An 18,017-nucleotide genomic window follows, 5' to 3' on the forward strand; every position below is an offset into this window, starting at 1 on the left:
TCTAGAGCCAGGCTGCGTGCCTGCAAATTCCCTTTGCCACTTGCTAGCTTATATGACTGGTGAATTAACCTTTCCACACCTCTGTTTCCTCTTCTGTCACATGAGACATCCTGGGAGAGTCATGGGGGTTAAACAAGTTCACATAGGTGCCTGGCACAAACTGTGTGCTTATTAGATGTGATCAGTTATCACTCAGAGGGCTCTTTTGGGGTCCAGAGAATGCTAAATAGGCTTTCCAGAAGTTGAGGCTGTCAGCCAGGCCTGATGGTCCACATATGTAATCCCAGCACCCTGGGAGACTGAGGCAGAAGGATCCAGGTGTGAGCCCAGCCTAAACAATTTGACCACTGAGAAAAACCCTATCTCAGTTTAAAAGGGGGTGGGATATAGCTCAATGCAAAGGCCCTGGGTTAAACCCTCATTATTGCAAAGACAAACTTGAACAGAAGATGTGGGGAAAGGCTCTACCCTATTCAGTCATTGAGTATCCTGCCTGGATCTGCCTGCCCACTTCATGGAGAGCCAAGGTCCACACATCCTCTAGCAGCGAGGCGCTGTCTGCCAAGGTTTTATGTCCCGCATTTCAGTAGCAATTTTTGTATTAAGGTGGATGCACTACTGCCACAAACCAACCTCCAGTGTCAGTAGCTTCACATTAAAGAGCCTGGTCCTAGCATGCATGAGGCCTTGGGTTTGGTCTTTGGCACAGCAAACAAGACTGAAAGTGTGAAATAGGGGTAGCTACCTGGTACATTAGTTACCTAATGGCTTATGACAGGTCCATACAGCTCGGGTGAGCAGAGTAGAATATTCATTCAAAAATAGAAATACAGAGCTGTGCATGGTGGCACACACTGTAATCCCAGCCCTCAGGAGGCTGACTCAAGAGAATACTTGCAAATTCAAGACCAGCCTGGGCTACAAAGTGAGCTCAAGGCCAACCTGAACTGCATAGTGAGACCCTGTGTCAAAAAAAAAAAAAAAAAGACAAGGGGTCAGGGGTTTCGCTCAGCAGTGTAAGCATCTGCCTTGCAAGTGCATGGTCGGGAGTTCAATCCCCAGTACCACAAAAAAAATACAAGGAAGTAGGGTGGGAGGTTAAAAATAAAGATTGAAGGGGGCTGGGGATTTAGCACAGCGGCATAAGCACCTGCCTTGCAAGCAGGCGGTCATGAATTCGACCCCTGGTACCGATAAAGATTGAAGAATAAAGAATGAAGATACAGGGCTGGGTCTATAGCTCAGTGGCATAAGTGCCTACCTGGCAAGCATAAGGCCCTGAGTTTGATTTCTGATACCAAAAAAAAAAAAAAAAAAAAAAGATGCCATAGTTCTAAATCCCAGAACATGTAATGAGCAGAGCGTAACGCAATTCCCAGCTTGCATAAAAGGGCCACATTGTCAATTTACTGCCTGCTTGTTCAGCGCTGCTGATCTGCTGATGGGGTTAACCAGCTACCATCCCTTGTCTGTGGAGTTCATCCTTAAAAACGAGCTAGTGACTTGCTTCCTCCTAGTAAGTTACTAAAAACTAACCTTTTCCCTGTTCAACTGCAGATGTATGAAACTGAATTGCCTGAGCCAGAAGCACCCCAGCCTTCTCCGTTCAGCCTCTCCCTGAGAGCTAAATGGCAATTTTACCATGCAGGTGTTCAAACTAAAACTTTTAACTCCTTTCCTTCACATCCTGCACCCATCCCAACCGAAGCCCTAATGCCTCTACTTCAAAGTATTAGTGGCCTGAGCATTTCTATTATTTATTTATTTGCGGTACTGGGGATTGAATAATGACCTCGTGCTTGCCAGGCAGGCACTTATGCCACTGAGCTAAATCCCCAGCCCAGGTCTGAGCATTTCTAGAAGCCTGTTCCCAGGTGCCAGACCCTCCCACCTTGATTATTACAACCCCTATTCTGGCCCTTGCCTGAGCTCAACAAATTAAATGGGGCTCCCTCAAAACCTCTGAGAGCCGGCTTGGTGGTGCACACCCATCCCAGCACTGGGGAGGCTGAGGCAGGAGGTCACAAGTTCAAGGCCAGCCTGGTCTACATTAGCAAGACCTTGTCTAAAAAAAAGAGGAAGAAAAGAAAGACCTCCAGTGGGCACCAGAGTACAAAGCAGATCTCTTTGGCCTCCAAGCCCCCGGATGCCTCTGCCTTCACCTCCTGAGCTCTCCCCTCCCGGGCTCTAAGCTGCCCTGGGCTGAGTGCAGTGCCCTGCCTCCTCCTACCTGGGCTCCTGGGAACTGGCTGTTCCTCTGTCTGGAGCGTGTTTTCTGCAGACCGCATCAAGCCTTTCCTTTCGCTTCTTCTGGGTCTTTATTCGGACATCACCCTAGTGAGGGCTTCCTCTGGTTATTTCGCCTGAAATTATAGCCACCTCCCCTTCCTATTCACGAAAGTCTAACTTGCTTTTTCCTCCTTAGCGCTGACCCCACTTCAAAGACTGCCTGTTTTATTTTTCCCCCTCGTTAGAATGTGAACTAAAAGAAGAAGAATGTGAGGTCCGCCAGTGGGGGGCGCTACATCCGAGCTGCTCACCACAGCGCCCTCGCGGCCAGAATCGGTGACCAATGAGCTGTGCTTTGCATGAATCCGTTGAGAGATTCCTTTGTACTACTTTAGTTCCTCGTCTCTTTTTTTAAATAGTCTTTTATTTTTATTGGTACACATTTGCAAGAACAGAATGATTACATTCACTGTGGGGAATTGGTACATTTTCCTAATGCATCTTGGCTCCTCATTTCAAAGGCCCTCAAGGGCTGCGCCATAGGCAGGATGACCCAGCTAGTGGCGGAACTGCAGCTGGAACCCAAGATGGTCAGCAAGGTCAGTTTGCAGGCTGAGAGATTCTGGCACTGGAAGACCGCCGACTTTGAGTTTAGTGATTCTAGAAGGATGGCATCCGAAGGTCGATAAGTTTGTGGGCGCCCGTATGAAACAGTTCTCTGATATACCCACATGCGGGACTAACATAAAATCTTGGCAGACAGCACCTCGCTGCTAGAGGATGTATGGACCATGGCTCTCCATTCATTGTTTTCCTAGAATGAAAAGACTCGAATCAGGCCCAGGTAAAAGCAACCTTACGTTGGTTCTTTGTCTTCTTTCTGACTTTTTACTTTCATGGCCAGCAAAAATTTTTCTGGACCCAAACTGAATGAAAATCTCATTAGAGCTGGGTGTAGTAGTACATGCTACAATTCCAGCATGAGGGCGGGTGGCTGAGGCAGGAGGATTGCAAGTTTGAGTTCAGTTTGGGCAACCAGTGACTTATCTAGATCCTGTCTCAAAATTAAGAAAAGAGCTGGGTGTGGGATACACACTTATAACCCTACTGCTTGGGAGGCTCAGGCAGAAGAACTGTCATGAGTTCAAGGCCAGCCTGGACTGCATAGGGAGGCCCTGCCTCAAAAAAATTAAAATTAAACAATTAAAAACCAAAACATGAAGCAGGTTTAAAAAATGAAAGGGGTTGGGGATATAGCTTAGTGCAAAGGCTCTGGGTTCAATCCCCAGTACCACAAATGACAACAAAAATAAGAAGCCAGGTCTAGTGGCACATACCTATAATCCCAACTTAAGAGGCTAAGGCAAGAAAATTAAAAATTTGAGCCTAGTCTATGTATTATATAGCCAGACTCTATCTAAAAACAAACTGCAAAGTCAAAAACCAACAACAAAAACCTTATTAGAGGAGTTAAGTATGATGTAACTCAGTCGTAGAGTGTATGCTTAGCATGCATGCGGCCCTGAATTCAGTCTTTCAGCCCCAAAACCAAAAACCAAAATCCTCATCAGAAGAAAAGAAAAAAATTAATCAGAAGATATTCATTTCAGGGCAGGGGATTTAGCCTGGCAGTGTAAGTGCCTGCCTGGCAAGCGCAAAGTCATGAGTTCAATCCCAGTATTAAAAAAAAAATAGAGGCTGGGGATTTAGCTCAGTGGCAAAAACACCTGCCTTGCAAGCACGCGGTTGTGAGTTCGATCTCTGGTACCGATTTAAAAAAAAAAACAAAAACATTTCAGAAACATTCAGTGAGTAGTGTGTGCCAGACACTGAGTTGGCACTGTGACTATGGCATGGACAGAGTTGAGCACAGGTACGTGTTCCCCCAGCACTGATGTTACAGCAGTCTCTGGAAAGTGGTAACAAGAAAAAAAAGGTGAGGAAGGGTTCCAGGGATATAACTCAGTGTCACAGCGCCTGCCTGGTAAGCATGACGCCCTGAGTTTGATTCTCAGTACCCAAAAAAAAACACCCAGGTAACTCTACGATAAAAATGTGTTAGGCTCACAGGCTGAGAGACTCAAGCTTCTTAATGGAAAGTAATGGAGGAGAAAGGTCTTCTTTGGAGATTACATTTTTTTTTTTTTTTTTTTTTTTTTTTTTTTGTCCTTTTTCCCTTTTATCAGTACCGGAGATTGAACTCAGGACTCCCTGCTTGCAAGGGACGCACTTATGCCGCTGAGCTAAACCCCCAGCCCCAGAGGTTACATTTCAATTGAAACCTGATTGAAAGGCTCGCTCTGGGGAGGATTTGGGATGTAGTAGGTTAGGCCAGGATACAGAAATAAAGAGGCTCAGAATTTATTTGTAAGTTCTTACAAAAAAGCTTGTCCCTTGCTTACAGTACACTCCAAGGCAAGTGTGGATGGGCAGCATTCCTCCGCACAGTGATTCAGGGACCTGAGTTCTTTCCCTGTCCAAGGCTTCCTCCCACCTGATGGAATAATAACTACAGGGAAGAGGACCACCCACTCACCCTGGGAATGCTCAGGCCCTGGGTGGAGAGCTTCATAGCTGATCACATTCCATTGGAGAGTGGTTGGTCACCTGATCACATCTGCCACAAAGGAGGCTGGGAAATGTAGTCTAGCACTTCACCTGACCATCACCATGGCAGGAGCAGATTTTGGTGAGCAGCCACTGGAGAGGAGCACTCTCAGCAAAGGCCCATTGATATGAATACATTGGTATGTTTGAAAAACAGGTGAATGGGGCTGGCACACACCAATAAAGATTAGGAGATGATTTAGAGAGGAAAGCCTGACATGGTGGCACGTACCTATAATCCTAGCACTCGGGAGGCTGAGGCAGGAGGATCATTGCAAGCCTGGGCTACAAAGTGAATTCAAGTTCAGCCTAAACTGCATAGCAAGACCCTGCCTCAAAGAAAAAAAAATTGCCCAGAGAGTAGGAATTCTATTTCAAGTTCTACAATGGGAAGCTGTGGGAAGCTTTTAAACTAGGAGGTTGAATGATACCCCAATTTTACCAAGCTATCTGGCTGGCTAGATAATAATGGGGAGGGAAGCCAGCATTTGCCACTGAAATGCAATCACCTACATTAAAATGGCCTGACTTTGGCTTAGCCAGAGCCAGAGCTGGAGACGTCTGTACTTCTGGGCACTGGAGGGACGCTGTGAGAATTCTGGCCACTGCAGTTATGTACAACCAGCCCCTCCTCCTCTTCACCGTCTCTACAGGGGGTTGAACAACTTCAAGGGCCTGGTGGCCAAGGAAACACTTACTCCTTCCTCTGAAAACACAGCCCTGCTTCTTTTTGCTGAAGAGCCAGGGCTGGAACTGACAGGCGTCAGGCAAGTGCTCTACCCATGAACCACACACCTTCTTAGAAGGGGTCTTGGTATGTTGCTCCAGCCGTTCTCAAACTCCCAGGCTCAGTGATCCTTCCTCCTACCCTCCCCAGTAGTGGGGATACAGGGACCTGCCACTGTATCCTGCCCACCTTTAGATAATCGTTGCAGGATGACTTTTTTTTGTTTTTTATCAGTACTGGTGATCAAACTCACTTGCACCTGCTTGCAAGGTAGGTACTTATGCCACTGAGCTAAATCCCCAGCCCCTGCAGGACGACTTTTTAGAGGTTCCAACAGCATGAGCTTTCGGAATGTTTTCCTTTTTTCCTCTCTGAAGCGGTACATCTTTGGAAAGAAGAGTAGAGGATTCTTGGTACCTTTCTCTACCTTGCCTTCTTGCCCCAATTCTCCCTTCAACTGCTGGCACTTAGTGGTAAAAAAATTTAAGGGAGGCTGATGTTTCAAAAACAAAACAAACATCAAAATGATCTGGAACTAAGGCCGAGTGACTTGCCTGAGGCCCTGGCGTGAATCAGCCAAGGCTTTTCATTCTTGATGTGCTTTGACTCAGAGTCTCGTGCACTTCCCATGTGGTCGGCAAAGTCTTGTGCAATAAATGAGCAAGTTTCAGGCTGGGCGAGGTGGTGCATGCCTGAATCCCAGCACTCGGGAGGCTGAGGAGGATCCCTGTGAGTTCGAGGCCAGCCTGGGCTACAGGATGAGTTCAAGAGCGACCTGGAGTACACAGTGAAACCCTGCCTCACAAAATCAAACAAAACCCCAAACCAAAAAACAAGAGTGGATTTCAGTTTTGAGCTTAAATGACTCCCAGCAACAGGACTGGTAAGTGTCCTGTGCTTTTCAGAGTCACTGAGTTTGTTTCATTGTTTTGTTATTGTGATAGTCTCACTATATAGTCCAGGCTGGTCTTGAACGCACCATGTAGCTCAGGAGATGGACTCAAACTTGCATCAAACCTCCTGCCTCAGGCTCCTGAGTGCTGGAATTACAGGAATGTACCATCACATCTGACTAGAGTCACCTTGTGTTTTAAGACTATATAGTTCAGGTGGGCCTTGAATTCACTATATGGCACACACTAGTCTCCAGTTTGTAGCAACCCACCTGCTTCAGCCTCCTGAGTGCTAGGCTTGCAGGCATGCACCACATGCCCAGTTTCAGGGCATGGTGGACCCTGTGTTTGAGCTCTGGGCATGCAGCACTTACCTGCACATGAGCACGCACTTGACCTCTTCTTCCCTGCAAGAAATTTTTTTTTTTGTACCAGGGATTGAACTCACAACCTCGAGTTTGCCAAGCAGGCAGTTACACCACTGAGCTGTTTAGGCTCCCTGCAAGAAATCCTGTCAGACTACAAGATGCCCCTCTTCTCCCACCCTCACATACCTAAGCAAACCTGCAGGATCTGGCAGGTAGTTAGACTGTATGTTCTCTGAATACTGTAAAACTTGAAATAGAGCCAGGTGTGGTGGCGTATGACTAAAGTCCCAACACTCCGGAGGCCAAGGCAGGAGGATTGCTGCAAGTCAAGACCAGCCTGAGCTATATAGTGAATTCAAGCCTAGCAGGAACTGCATATTGAGATCCTTTCTCAAAAAAATGTGGAACAGGAAACAGGACCATTCCAAAATGTATGCAGATAAAAACAATATGGCAGAAATGTCATCACCTTCCTATATGACAGACCACCAAGTAGACACTGCAGGTATACAAGTACACCTGTGGAGTTTGCCATGTGCCCATGTCATCAACAGTCCTCCGGAGAAGACGGTTCCCAGAAGAAGATGGCTTGGTGCTCAACAGCAGGGAGGAGCACAAAGCTTAGTGGCTGGACTTTGCGGTGAGTGGATTGTCCCGAGTCAGTGCTACATCCAACAGGTCAGGACCTGTGGGCTCCCTAGCAGGATGTCACGAGAGTACATGAGTAGACTAGTCTTTCCCCTGCCAACAGATACCCTGGGACACTGGTTATTTTTTTGTCATTCAAAGCAATATGTCTTCTGCCCTCAGTTTTCCTGTGCAGCACCTACAGCTCGTGGCCCCACCTGCCCTTATTCTCCCCTTTGTCCAGACCCAGGGAATCAATCTCTTTATTTCCTGAATTCAGGACGAATGGGAAAATGCTTTCCCTTGAGTTGCTTCTTTCCCCAGGCAAGCCCCCAGCCCCAGCAGTTGCCTCCTAGAATAGTCTGCAATGCTGTAAAGGGGTCCCTGGCCCAAAAAACCATGCACAGTGTTTCTGGAGTCAGATTCCTTCTTGCTGTCTGAGCTCCATCTCCATCATTTGCAATGTGATTTGAGACAAATTACTCAATTCCCATTCGATTTCTTCAGCTACACTCGAATGGTAACGCGAGCCTACAGGAGACAAATGTATGAAGCACTTGGTTTAGCACCTGACACATAGGTAATACTCGGCACTTGCCATCTGTACCATCATTCATGTTAGAACTCCAGACCTAGACCCAGAAGTGGTAACAAGTGCAGCAATCCTAGCTTCTCAAATAGTGGTTCTTTTTCCTTTTCCTAAGTTTATTTTGTCTCTTATCCAGGCATGTAAACAAACAAACAAACAAACAAAAGCCTTTTGGGTGTCTCCTTGGAAAGCTGAGGATGGGGAGGGATTGTTGTACTCAGGATTTACAAGGGAATGGATTTACACATTTTTTTTTCTTTTTTTCTTTTTATTGATACTGGGGATCGAACTCACGAATGCCTGCTTGCAAGGCAGGTGCTTATGCCACTGAGCTAAATCCTCAGCCCCAAGGGAATGGATTTAATACAGGATACATAGTTTATAGAATTATTTTCTATTTTTTTTTGTCTTTTTCCTTTTTGTCGGTACTGGGGATCGAACTCACAACTGCCTGCTTGCAAGGCAGGCGCTTATACCGCTGAGCTAAATCCCCAGCCCCTAGAATTATTTTCTAATATTCACCCAGAGTCAAATGCAGAAGCATGCAGATCTGTCCACACACTAGAGACCCAAAGAATCCAGCTGAGGGCCTGGATCCCATGGCAATGTCCTGCATGAGTCCAGCTGAAGACCTAGAGCCCAGCAGTGTCTTCTATGAATTCAGCTGGAGGCCTAGAGCCCATGACAATGTCTCACAAACTCTGTATCAAGGATCTGTACTGGGAAGACCCAAAGGTTAGTGGGGGAAGTAGCAAGTCTGTACTGGAGCCAGGAAACAACACTCAAGGTAAGGACCAAGGCTCCCCCAGAGAGAACTGCAGCCATCCTCATTGACAGCGAGAACCCAAGCTCCTCCAATGATGAGAACACCTGAGTTCACATCAAGAAAACCATTACGACAAAAATGCTGCAGGAAAATCAACAGCGCACCACCTTCCCCTCCAGATCTGCTCTTATGCTGTTGGCAACAATCCTCAGGTGGGCTTCCACACCTAGCACCACGCTGATTCATTTCAGCTCAGTGTTACAAGCTGCCCGTTAGTTAATCCATCACAGAGATCTTTAGGATGAGGTGGGGTACCTCTTGGATAAACTACAGAATAAGTGTTGCAGCTACAATTATGGGGTAACCTGTGAGATGAGATAGCCTGAGTAACCAAAGAGAAGGCTGGGGGGAGACAGGATCGAGAGCTGTAGTGTCTAAGAATTAAAAGAAGGGACTAAGGAATCCTTTATTTGGGGACCAAATGAGAGAAGAGAACAGGGTGTGACGCTGAGGAGTCTGAAGTAAACGTGGTGAATTTGGGTAGGATGTGTGTGGGGGAAGAGGAGAGTGGGTATTGCATGTCTGAGGGCTGAGGGAGTTGAGGCCCTCGGGATACCTCACAAGGGACTGAAGAAGCCTAACGGGCCTTAGGTCGGGAAGTAAAGTGAAGTGAGTGTTCTATGGGACCAGCAGGGGCCTGATGTTTAGAGTTTGGCATTGAGCATGAGGACCTGGGAGTGGCCCATGAGGCCAGGGCGGACCTGGGCTCTGGAGCAGGACCACACTGCAGCACTGGGGCCTCTAGGCTGCCTAGGCTTGAGACGTGAGTCTGCACTGAGGGACTCCGGGAAGAACAGGAGGGCTGAGAAGAGTTTCTGACTGGTGGTGGAAGGGTCCCCAGCGTCCTGGGGAACTGTGCAGGGTCCACAACCAGTGGGGTAAGAGCACAGGGGTCCGGGTCAGCGTTCGTCGCTGGGGTCTCCAAGGAGGCTGGGACTGGTTCTGTGTGGGTCCTGGGGCGTCCGAGTGGCTCTGGACAGGGTCCAAGGAGGTTCCCAAAGCAGAGATGGAAAACCTAAAACCCACCTTACGTGTGGAATAAGTCCTGGCTTCACTGAGTCCCATTACAGAAAAAAGGAACTTTCAGGACCAGCTAGGAAAGGGTCATCAAGGGACTTATTAGAATTTAAGTACACACGCAAAGAAGTGTGGGCCTCAAGAGAGGCGCCTATTTCCTCCAACAGGGAGCATTCGGGTTTCTCTCGAGCAGGTGGGGAACTATGGGGGTGTAAGTCTCGGGAAGTTGTTTTGGGTTTGGGGAAAAGGATGGCCCACTATCCAAGTGAGAGGCAAGAGCCTCACCATGTTTTTAAACAAGATAGGCAGGTAGCATTCTTTGAATTCTCTCAGTCTGTTCCTTGGTCTGATTCCCACCCTTTACTTTCCCAGTAAGCTAGTTTATGAATGAGGTCACTGGGTGCCCCGAGAAGGCCGGAACCCCGGGCACCGGGGTCGCGGAGGAGGCCGGACCGGGGCGCCCGGGCGCCTGCGGAGGTCGGAACCTGGGGCGCCCGGGGTCGCCGAGGAGGCCGGAACCCCGGGTGCTCCGGGGTCGACGCGGGACAGGGTGTCACCCGGTACCGGCCCGCGTCCCGGCGTCCCGGCGCCGCCCCCTGACATCAGTTCCTGTCGCCGCCGCCCGCCGCGCAGCCCCGGCCTCCTCTCCGCTCCGCCCCGCCCTCGGGAGCCGCCGGGCCGCGGCGGAGCGAGGCCCCGGGCGAGGCGAGGGCCGGGCGCCGGGCCCCGCGGCCGGCACCACGGAGCCCCCGCACGGCCGGCGGCAGCGGTTGGCGGCGGCCCCGGGCCCCCGGCGCGGGAAGCGGCGGCGGGGCGGCGGCTGTGGCAGCGCCATGGAACCGCGGGAGGTGAAGGACCGCATCCTGGAGAACATCTCGCTGTCGGTGAAGAAGGTGAGGCGCCCTCCCCGGCCCCGGCCCCGGTCCAGGCCCTTCTGTATGGGTCCCTTCTGTTGCCGGGGTGCGGGACACCGCCCTTCCCTCCGAGACTCGGGCGTCGCATCCCCGCGGGCAGCGCAACCTCTGCGGGATGGAGGCCGGAGGGACGCGCGACTTGGGGCTTCCCGAACCCTGGCCGGGCGACGGTGACATTACCTCTGGAGCAGGGAAGACCCCCGGGTCATCCTGCTCAAGGATGGCGGTTTCCAGGAGGTTAAGATTAAGAACCCTAAGTGCCTAGAGATTGCATTTGGGATGGCCTTCTTCCCTACCTCCAGAACAACACACCGTCTTCGCCCTACTCTCTGACCTAATGCCCTTCCCACGCTTCGTTCCCCCCATAACGTCCTGATGGAACTTGGGTGCAGGGCTTGCTGGAGCAGGATAAGGCCCCAGACCTAGGTGGGGATGAGTACTGGCAAGAGCATATGTATGGTGAGGTGAGCTCATCTGAATGAACAAGGGTCGGGTGCTAGAAGGTAGAATCCGGACACACTGAAAAACCTTAGTGGCCAACCAGAATGGGTATTTTCCCTATTTGAAATGCCTGGCTCACCCGATCATCTCAGAAACTGGGAGGGAAATGATTTGGAAAAAGACTAGCTTGAATACATTAAGAAACCAAAATAAGCGTTGTATTTATTCGGGTTTTCTTTGGTTTTGTTTCTGAGACAAGGTCTCACTACACAGCCCAGGCTGGCCCCAAATGTGCCATGATCCTCCTGTCTCAGCCTCCCAAATGCTGGGATAACAGGCATGGGCCACCTGGCCTAGCTCAAAACAAAGATTCTAATTAAATCACTATGTATGGGGGGCTGGGGATTTAGCTCAGCGGCATAAGCGCCTGCCTTGCAAGCAGGCAGTCCTGAGTTCGATCCCTGGTACCGATAAAAACGAAAAAGACCAAAAAAAAAAAAAAAAATCACTATGTATGTAAATAACTCTTTCCCACTTAAATTTCCAAAAACACTAGGTAAGCATTTTTACCTTTCGTTTTAAAAATAAAGAAAAATAGATCCAAAGTTTTTATTAAAATGTTTCCCTAAAAGTGCATCTAAAAGTGACATGCAGAGGTCCAGTAAGTTTGTTGTTCCATTTTCCTGGACCTGACTAGTAAAATGGAGTATAGTTTTCTGCTTACTCAAGAAGCATAGGGTGAGCAAGTACTTTGTTGAAGAGCAGTGCATCTTTCGTAATGGAAGAGAAAAGAAAACTGCTGACACTTGATTCTAATCCGGCTGACTATGGCTCCAGGTTGGCCAAGGGTGTTGCCTTCCATTGTTTTTTGTTTTCGGATTTCAAGCAAATGAATGGAAAAGTGTCCAGAAGAGAAGTAGGAGACATGGGCACCTTTCACAGGTGTAAGCATGGATAGGTGAAGGCAGAAATCTACTCTGTAAATCAGGCAGTCTCTTATGAAAGAGATGGGTGTGCTTGTTTAAATGCTTATAAATTACATGTTTGGACAAGCATATTTTATTGAGTTATCATGAAGCCCAGGAAATATAAGTTGCAGACTAGAAACTGGAAACTCATCACTGGACACATCCTACCTATGGTGTGACTGGCATTGTGGTTGTGAATACTGCTTGTGGAGTCCAGCTGCCTATTTAATCCTTTCCTTGCCCATAAATAACCTTGGGCAGGTTCCTTAACCTCTTTATGCCTCAATTTTCTCATCTGTAAAGCAGGGATAATATTGGGGTTGTAGGGAGGTTGGCTTTTGTTTTGTTTTGTTTTGAACAGGGTCTTGCTATATGTAGTGCAGGCCGATCTTAAATTTACTGCCTTCCAGGCTGCTCTCAAATTGTAATCCTCCTGCCTCAGCCTCCCAAATTCTGGGATTACTGGCACGTGTCACTCTGCCCAGGTGTTCTGAAGGTGTAATGAAGTTATGTGGAATGTTTAGCATGGTACATGACCCAGTGGTAGCTTCATAAGTGGTAGCTTTCTTTGTTTGTGGAGTAGTAAAGCCAGCTCCTTGCTTTTACAGGATCTGAAGGCCAGAGTGTCTTACCATCAAGAGGTTGTTGTGTGACACAATTTGTACTCATTATCCATTTTATTTGTATGATTGTTTCAGACAGCTGCCGTACGATTGGAGTCAGGGGGCTGAGACAGGATTTTGCTGTGCAGTTCAGGCTGGCTTTGGATTTACTTTGTAGTCCAGGCTGCACTTAAACTTGCAGCAATCCTCCTGCCTCAAGCTCCCAAGTTTTGGGATTAGCTGTATGTACCACAACACACCATATAATTCTTGCGTCACAAAGTGTGTTTGGTTTTCTGAATGAGAGTATCTACCTCTAATAGGAGTCAGTTCTGTTAAGAGCAGCAGACACTGTGAGTAGACCAGCATTCTTGAGGTCAGATTTGTTCTCAAATGCCAGTCTCACCTAATTTTGTCTTCAGAGTTCTTTGACTTTTTGCTGGGTGTGATGGCACATGCCTGTAATCCAGTACTCGGGAAGCAAGGCAGGCGGGTCACTGCAAGTTTGAGGCCAACCTGGGGTACATAGTGAATTCAAGGCTGGTTTGGGCTAAATAGTGAGACCCTGTCTTAAAAAAACCTCAAAAACAAAAAGCAAAAAACAGAGTTCTTTGACTTTTTCTGCCTTTTAGCCACCCATAAATTATCCTTTCTGCTTCTTTTTATTAAAATGAAGCACTTTTTTGATTTGTGGGTTTTCATCTTGTTTTGTTTTTTTAGGCTGGGTCTCAATATGTAACCCAGACTGCCCTTGAACTCAGTGATTACACATGCCCAGCTTTACTGCTTTTTTTTAAAGGATGTTTCCTGAAGAAAATGAGATATCTATTTCTGCAAAGAAGTACTTATGGAGCCAGGTATGGTGGTGCCATTCCTGTAATGCCAACACTAGGGATGCTGAGGCAGAGGGATCACAGAATTAGGAAGGCTGAGGCAGGAGGATAGGAGTTTGAGGCTGGCTGGTTACATGAGACTAAAAAAAAAAAAAAAAAGAATATGTATGCATATATATATATATATATATATATATATATGCAAACATCCTAACTGTATAGTTTATTTAATGTGTTTCACAAAGTGAGTGCAACCACATAACCAGCACCCAAATGGAGAAACAGAACATAACCATCGCCCCCCAACTCTCCGTTTTTTTTTCCCAAAAGCCTACATCAGTGGTGGCCAGTCAGTGGTACGCATAGCATTGCTGGCGGTTTGTTGTTACTGACACTTCTAAAAGGTTTGCTATCACTGACCTATAAGGGTAGGGTACTCACTCTCCTCAAGCAGTATGGTTCAGGATTTGTTTTGTTTTGTTGTTTGTTTGCTTTTGGTTTTTTGAGACAGATTTCACAATGTAGTTCAGGCTGGTCTTCAACTCACTTTGTATCTCAGGCTGGCCTTGAGCTCGCATCGATCCTCCTAGATCAGCTTCCAAGGTGCTGGGATTACAGGTGGGTGCCACCATGCCCAGTTTACCAAGCAGTACTGTTGAGTTCAGTTACTTCCACACCACATTTATTTCATCATTTAACTGAAGTAGGTGTTAGGCTGAGCATGGTGGCACACACCTGTAATCCCAGCACTTGAGAGGCTGACGGAGGAGGATCATTTTGAGGTCAAGACCAGCCTGGGTCACAAAGTGAGCTCAAGGCCAGTTTAAACTGCCTAGCAAGACCCTGCCTCAAAAAAAAAAAAAAAAAAAAAAGCTGAAATCAGTGTTATCTAACTTGAATCCAGAGGAACTTGTGCTCTTATACGGATTCTTGGGGACTAAAGAGAACTAGAGAGTTTAATAGTGCATTTGAACAACAATGATGGCAAGAATGGTGGCACATGCCTGTAATTCCCAGCATTGGGGATGCGGAGGCAAGAGAATCACCTTAAATTTGAGGCCACATGAGACCCTGTCTCAAAAAATAAAACAACAAAAAAAGGTAACAATGAAAAACAATTTCCCAGTGTTCTGGAAAGAAAGCTAGTAGCTGAAACGTCCTAGGTGCTGCTCATATAGCCTGTGGCTGCTAGCTTGTTCACCGCTAAACAGAAATGTCTAAGCTTAGGACAGTGTTAGCATGTGGGATTGGCATGTGGCTCTACTGAATAGCATCCTCCCTAGAGGAGGGCGGGGAGTGGGTTGTTTGTTTGTTTGTTTTAAATGTCTTGGGAGTGTTTTGTTTTGTTGAGGCAGGATAAAACTACTACTTCTCAGTCCAGGCTGGTGTCTTTCCTTCTTTTTTTCTTTCTTTCTTTTTCTTTTTTTTTTTTTCCTTTCTTTCTTTCTTTCTTTCTTTCAAGAAAACAATCTTACCAACAGAATCATGGCCATAAAGATATGGAATGCCTCACAAATTTGTATGTCCTCCTTGTGCAGGGGCCACGCTAATTCTCTCTGTATCACTCTAACTTTTAGTATGTGTGCTTCCAAAGCCAGCACTAAACTTTTTCTTAAAAGATCAAATGGTAGGCCTGGGGATACAGCTCAGGGGCATAAGTGCCTGCCTGGCAAGTGCGAGGTCATGAGTTCGAGCCCCAGTATCAAAAAAACACCAGACAATAAGTATTTTGATCTTTGTTGAAACTACTCGGTTCTGCTCTTGTAACTCAAAAGCAACCACACATGTATGGGTGTGACTGTGTTCCTCTAAACCTTTCTACAAAACTAGGAGCAGGTCAGATAAGTTATATGTGTACCTGTGTATGCACCCAAAAAAGCCCACGCCAAGATCAGCTGAGGAAAACTTTCAGAGAAATGTGTGTGTTCAAGCCTCTGGTGAATGGAATCTCTGTTGTAGTGTTGTTTTTGCTCATTTTATCTATTTTTTTTTTGTTTGTTTTTTGTTTTTTTCTTTTTCTTTTTCCTTTTTATCGGTACCGGGGATCGAACTCACGACTGCCTGCTTGCAAGGCAGGCGCTTATGCCTCCAGCCCCTCATTTTATCTGGTTTGCAGAGTGAAGGTGAACACTGTGACTTCTAGTACATGCCACATATTCAGTTGTTTATTTTTTGTGGAACTGGGTACCACCAGCTGTTTTTTTGTTCTTGTATTTTGAGGAAAAGTCCCATTAAGTCATTAAGTTGCACAGGCAGGCCTTGAAGTTGCCATCTGCCTGTCTCAGCCCTCCTGAGTGTTGAGATTATAGCAGGTACCACTACATCAGCCATATACTCGGTTATTTAAAATATTAGTGAGCACCTTCACTAGGTCTTTAGTGTTTTAGGCCCTAGGAAGTCACTGTGATCAAGGCAGATGAGGCCTCTGATCTCATGGAGGTGACATCCTAATAGGAAAAGATGAAGAATAAATTAGTACATAGAAACACTGATGATTTCACATTGTGGTCAGTGTGGCTCAGACTTTCGGCAGAACATGTGATAAAGATTTGGCGGGGAGGCTGGCTTTGGAGGAGGCCAGCAGGGAAGACTTCCCCAAAATAGGGACATTATGCCAGCAAGGATCGTTGAGTAAGATGAAAGGAAGTTTTTTCTTGTTTCTTGGTTTTTTGTTTTGTTTTGTTTTGTTTTTTTTATTGGTACCAGGGATTGAACTCATGACCATGAGCTTGCAAAGCAAACACTGAGCTAAATCCCCAGCCCCAAGGAAGTTTTTTCTTAAGAAAACAGGTAGTTGCTTTAAAAGCACACAAATAGCTGCGAAGACTATGCAGAATGAAAAGTAACTGTCCCCTAAAGCAGAGCAATGTCATAATGTGACTGTGGCTCTATGACTGCTGCTCGGTAGGCAGTGATACCGCCCTGGTCTGGATGTCCCACCAGCTTGGTTGGGGCCCACGCGGATGGCCCGCCTCCTCTGTTTTGGCCCTGAGACAAGTTCTCTTTCTGGCAGGTGTCCACCTTGAGCAGGAGGCTCCCTGTCTGGTCGGGGCCCAGGGGCAGTGCCTGGCTGCAGCTGTCACCACTCAGCCTGGAAGTGTTGCACAGGGGCTGCTCTGTGGGATGTGGGCTTTTCCCTACTTTTCTGCTTCTCTGTGTAGGTTAGACCTGTCATGACATTCAAAATTGGTGAGTAGGGCTGGGGATGTAGCTCAGCGGCACAGTGTCTGCCTGGAAAGCATAAGGTCCTGAGTTTGATTTCTGGTCCCCCACAAAAAAAATCAAATGAAAAATTAGTGTCTAAAGAAACCCATTAGTGTCACACATTCCAGGAGAAAACTTGGTAGTTGGTAGTAAGAGATGTTGACTATTTAGTTTAGATTGATAGCTTTTTGTTTTTGTATTTTTTGGTTTTGTTTTTTTGTTTGTTTGTTTGTTTTTTGTCTTTTTCCTTTTTATCGGTACCAGGGATCAAACTCACAACTGCCTGCTTACAAGACAGGTGCTTATGCCGCTGAGCTAAATCCCCAGCCCCAGGTTTTGGTTTTTTTGCGACAGGATCTTACTATATAGTTCAACTTGGCCTTGAACTTAGTAGCCCAAGCTGGTCTTGAACTCTCAGGGACTCTTCCTTCCTTAGCCTCCTGAGTGCTGGGATTACAGGCCTGCAGCACTACACCTGGTTTAGAACAATAGTTTTGTTCTCTATGAATTCAGGGATAAATATTTTGAAAATCCCTAAGGACTCAGGTCATCAGGCAAAGATCTAAAAAAAATTCTCTCCACACTCATCTCCATGCTTCCTTTTCCCCAGGGTCCTGACATTGCTATGGCTGGCTCTCAGTTTTTATCTCACATAAAAGAGACTGGGAGGGACCCAAAGACCCCCCAGCCCACTCCAACCCCATAGGTAATCCAACCCAAGCCCAGGAATAGAGGCTAGTGAAGTGATACCCACTTTTTTTGAGCCCTGGCCATTTAGCTTAAACATGGTCCTCCTTTTATGGAATGTTCTCTGGCATCAGGTTTCTGTGTGAAACCTTGTGACATTGTTCTTGTCCCAGCACTGAGTGCTTGGGGTCCTCTCTCTGTTGGCTCTAGCAGGACCCCATCCTTGGCAGAGGCCCTGAGTGATGCTCTGAAGCCAGACAGAAACTCATCTGCTTCCAGGGGGAGAGACACATGTCACTTGATAGCTTCTCTACTTTAATTGGTGGGCCAAGGTCAACTCTGGGGTCACTGGGAGTCATAGTTCACACTCTGGAGTTTCAGATGTAGTCATAGTTCTTGTGTGTCTTCCCTAAAACTCCTCCATCTGGAGCCCAGTATGAAAAGAAACGGAAGAACTGAAAATCTGCCCAGTTTATAAAAACGTT

General features: G+C 47.0%; 1 protein-coding gene and 1 non-coding gene across 6 annotated transcripts in view; one reads left to right on the top strand and one right to left on the bottom strand.

The window, feature by feature from the left end:
- The first annotated feature begins 10,357 nt into the window (after window positions 1-10,357).
- The window catches only part of Plekhm2 (pleckstrin homology and RUN domain containing M2), a 33,614-nt gene continuing 25,954 nt past the window's right edge, over window positions 10,358-18,017 (top strand). For 3 of the 5 annotated variants that reach the window (XM_005004351.4, XM_003471396.5, XM_013153937.3), the window contains exon 1: window positions 10,362-10,776. In XM_005004351.4, coding sequence (XP_005004408.1) covers window positions 10,717-10,776 — 60 coding nt within the window. In that variant the 5' untranslated portion in view covers window positions 10,362-10,716. Of the gene's footprint in view, window positions 10,777-18,017 lie in introns of all 5 variants that reach the window. The other 2 variants (XR_001201554.3, XM_005004352.4) reach the window with 2 other exon arrangements.
- Window positions 15,135-15,242, bottom strand: LOC111757242 (U6 spliceosomal RNA). Its single transcript, XR_002791617.1, has one exon. It is a non-coding gene; the product is annotated as a U6 spliceosomal RNA (small nuclear RNA).

This window comes from Cavia porcellus, unplaced genomic scaffold (assembly GCF_034190915.1).
Source record: "Cavia porcellus strain 051 isolate PalLab524CR breed Dunkin Hartley unplaced genomic scaffold, mCavPor4.1 scaffold_25, whole genome shotgun sequence".
NCBI classification, from domain to species: Eukaryota; Metazoa; Chordata; class Mammalia; order Rodentia; family Caviidae; genus Cavia; species Cavia porcellus.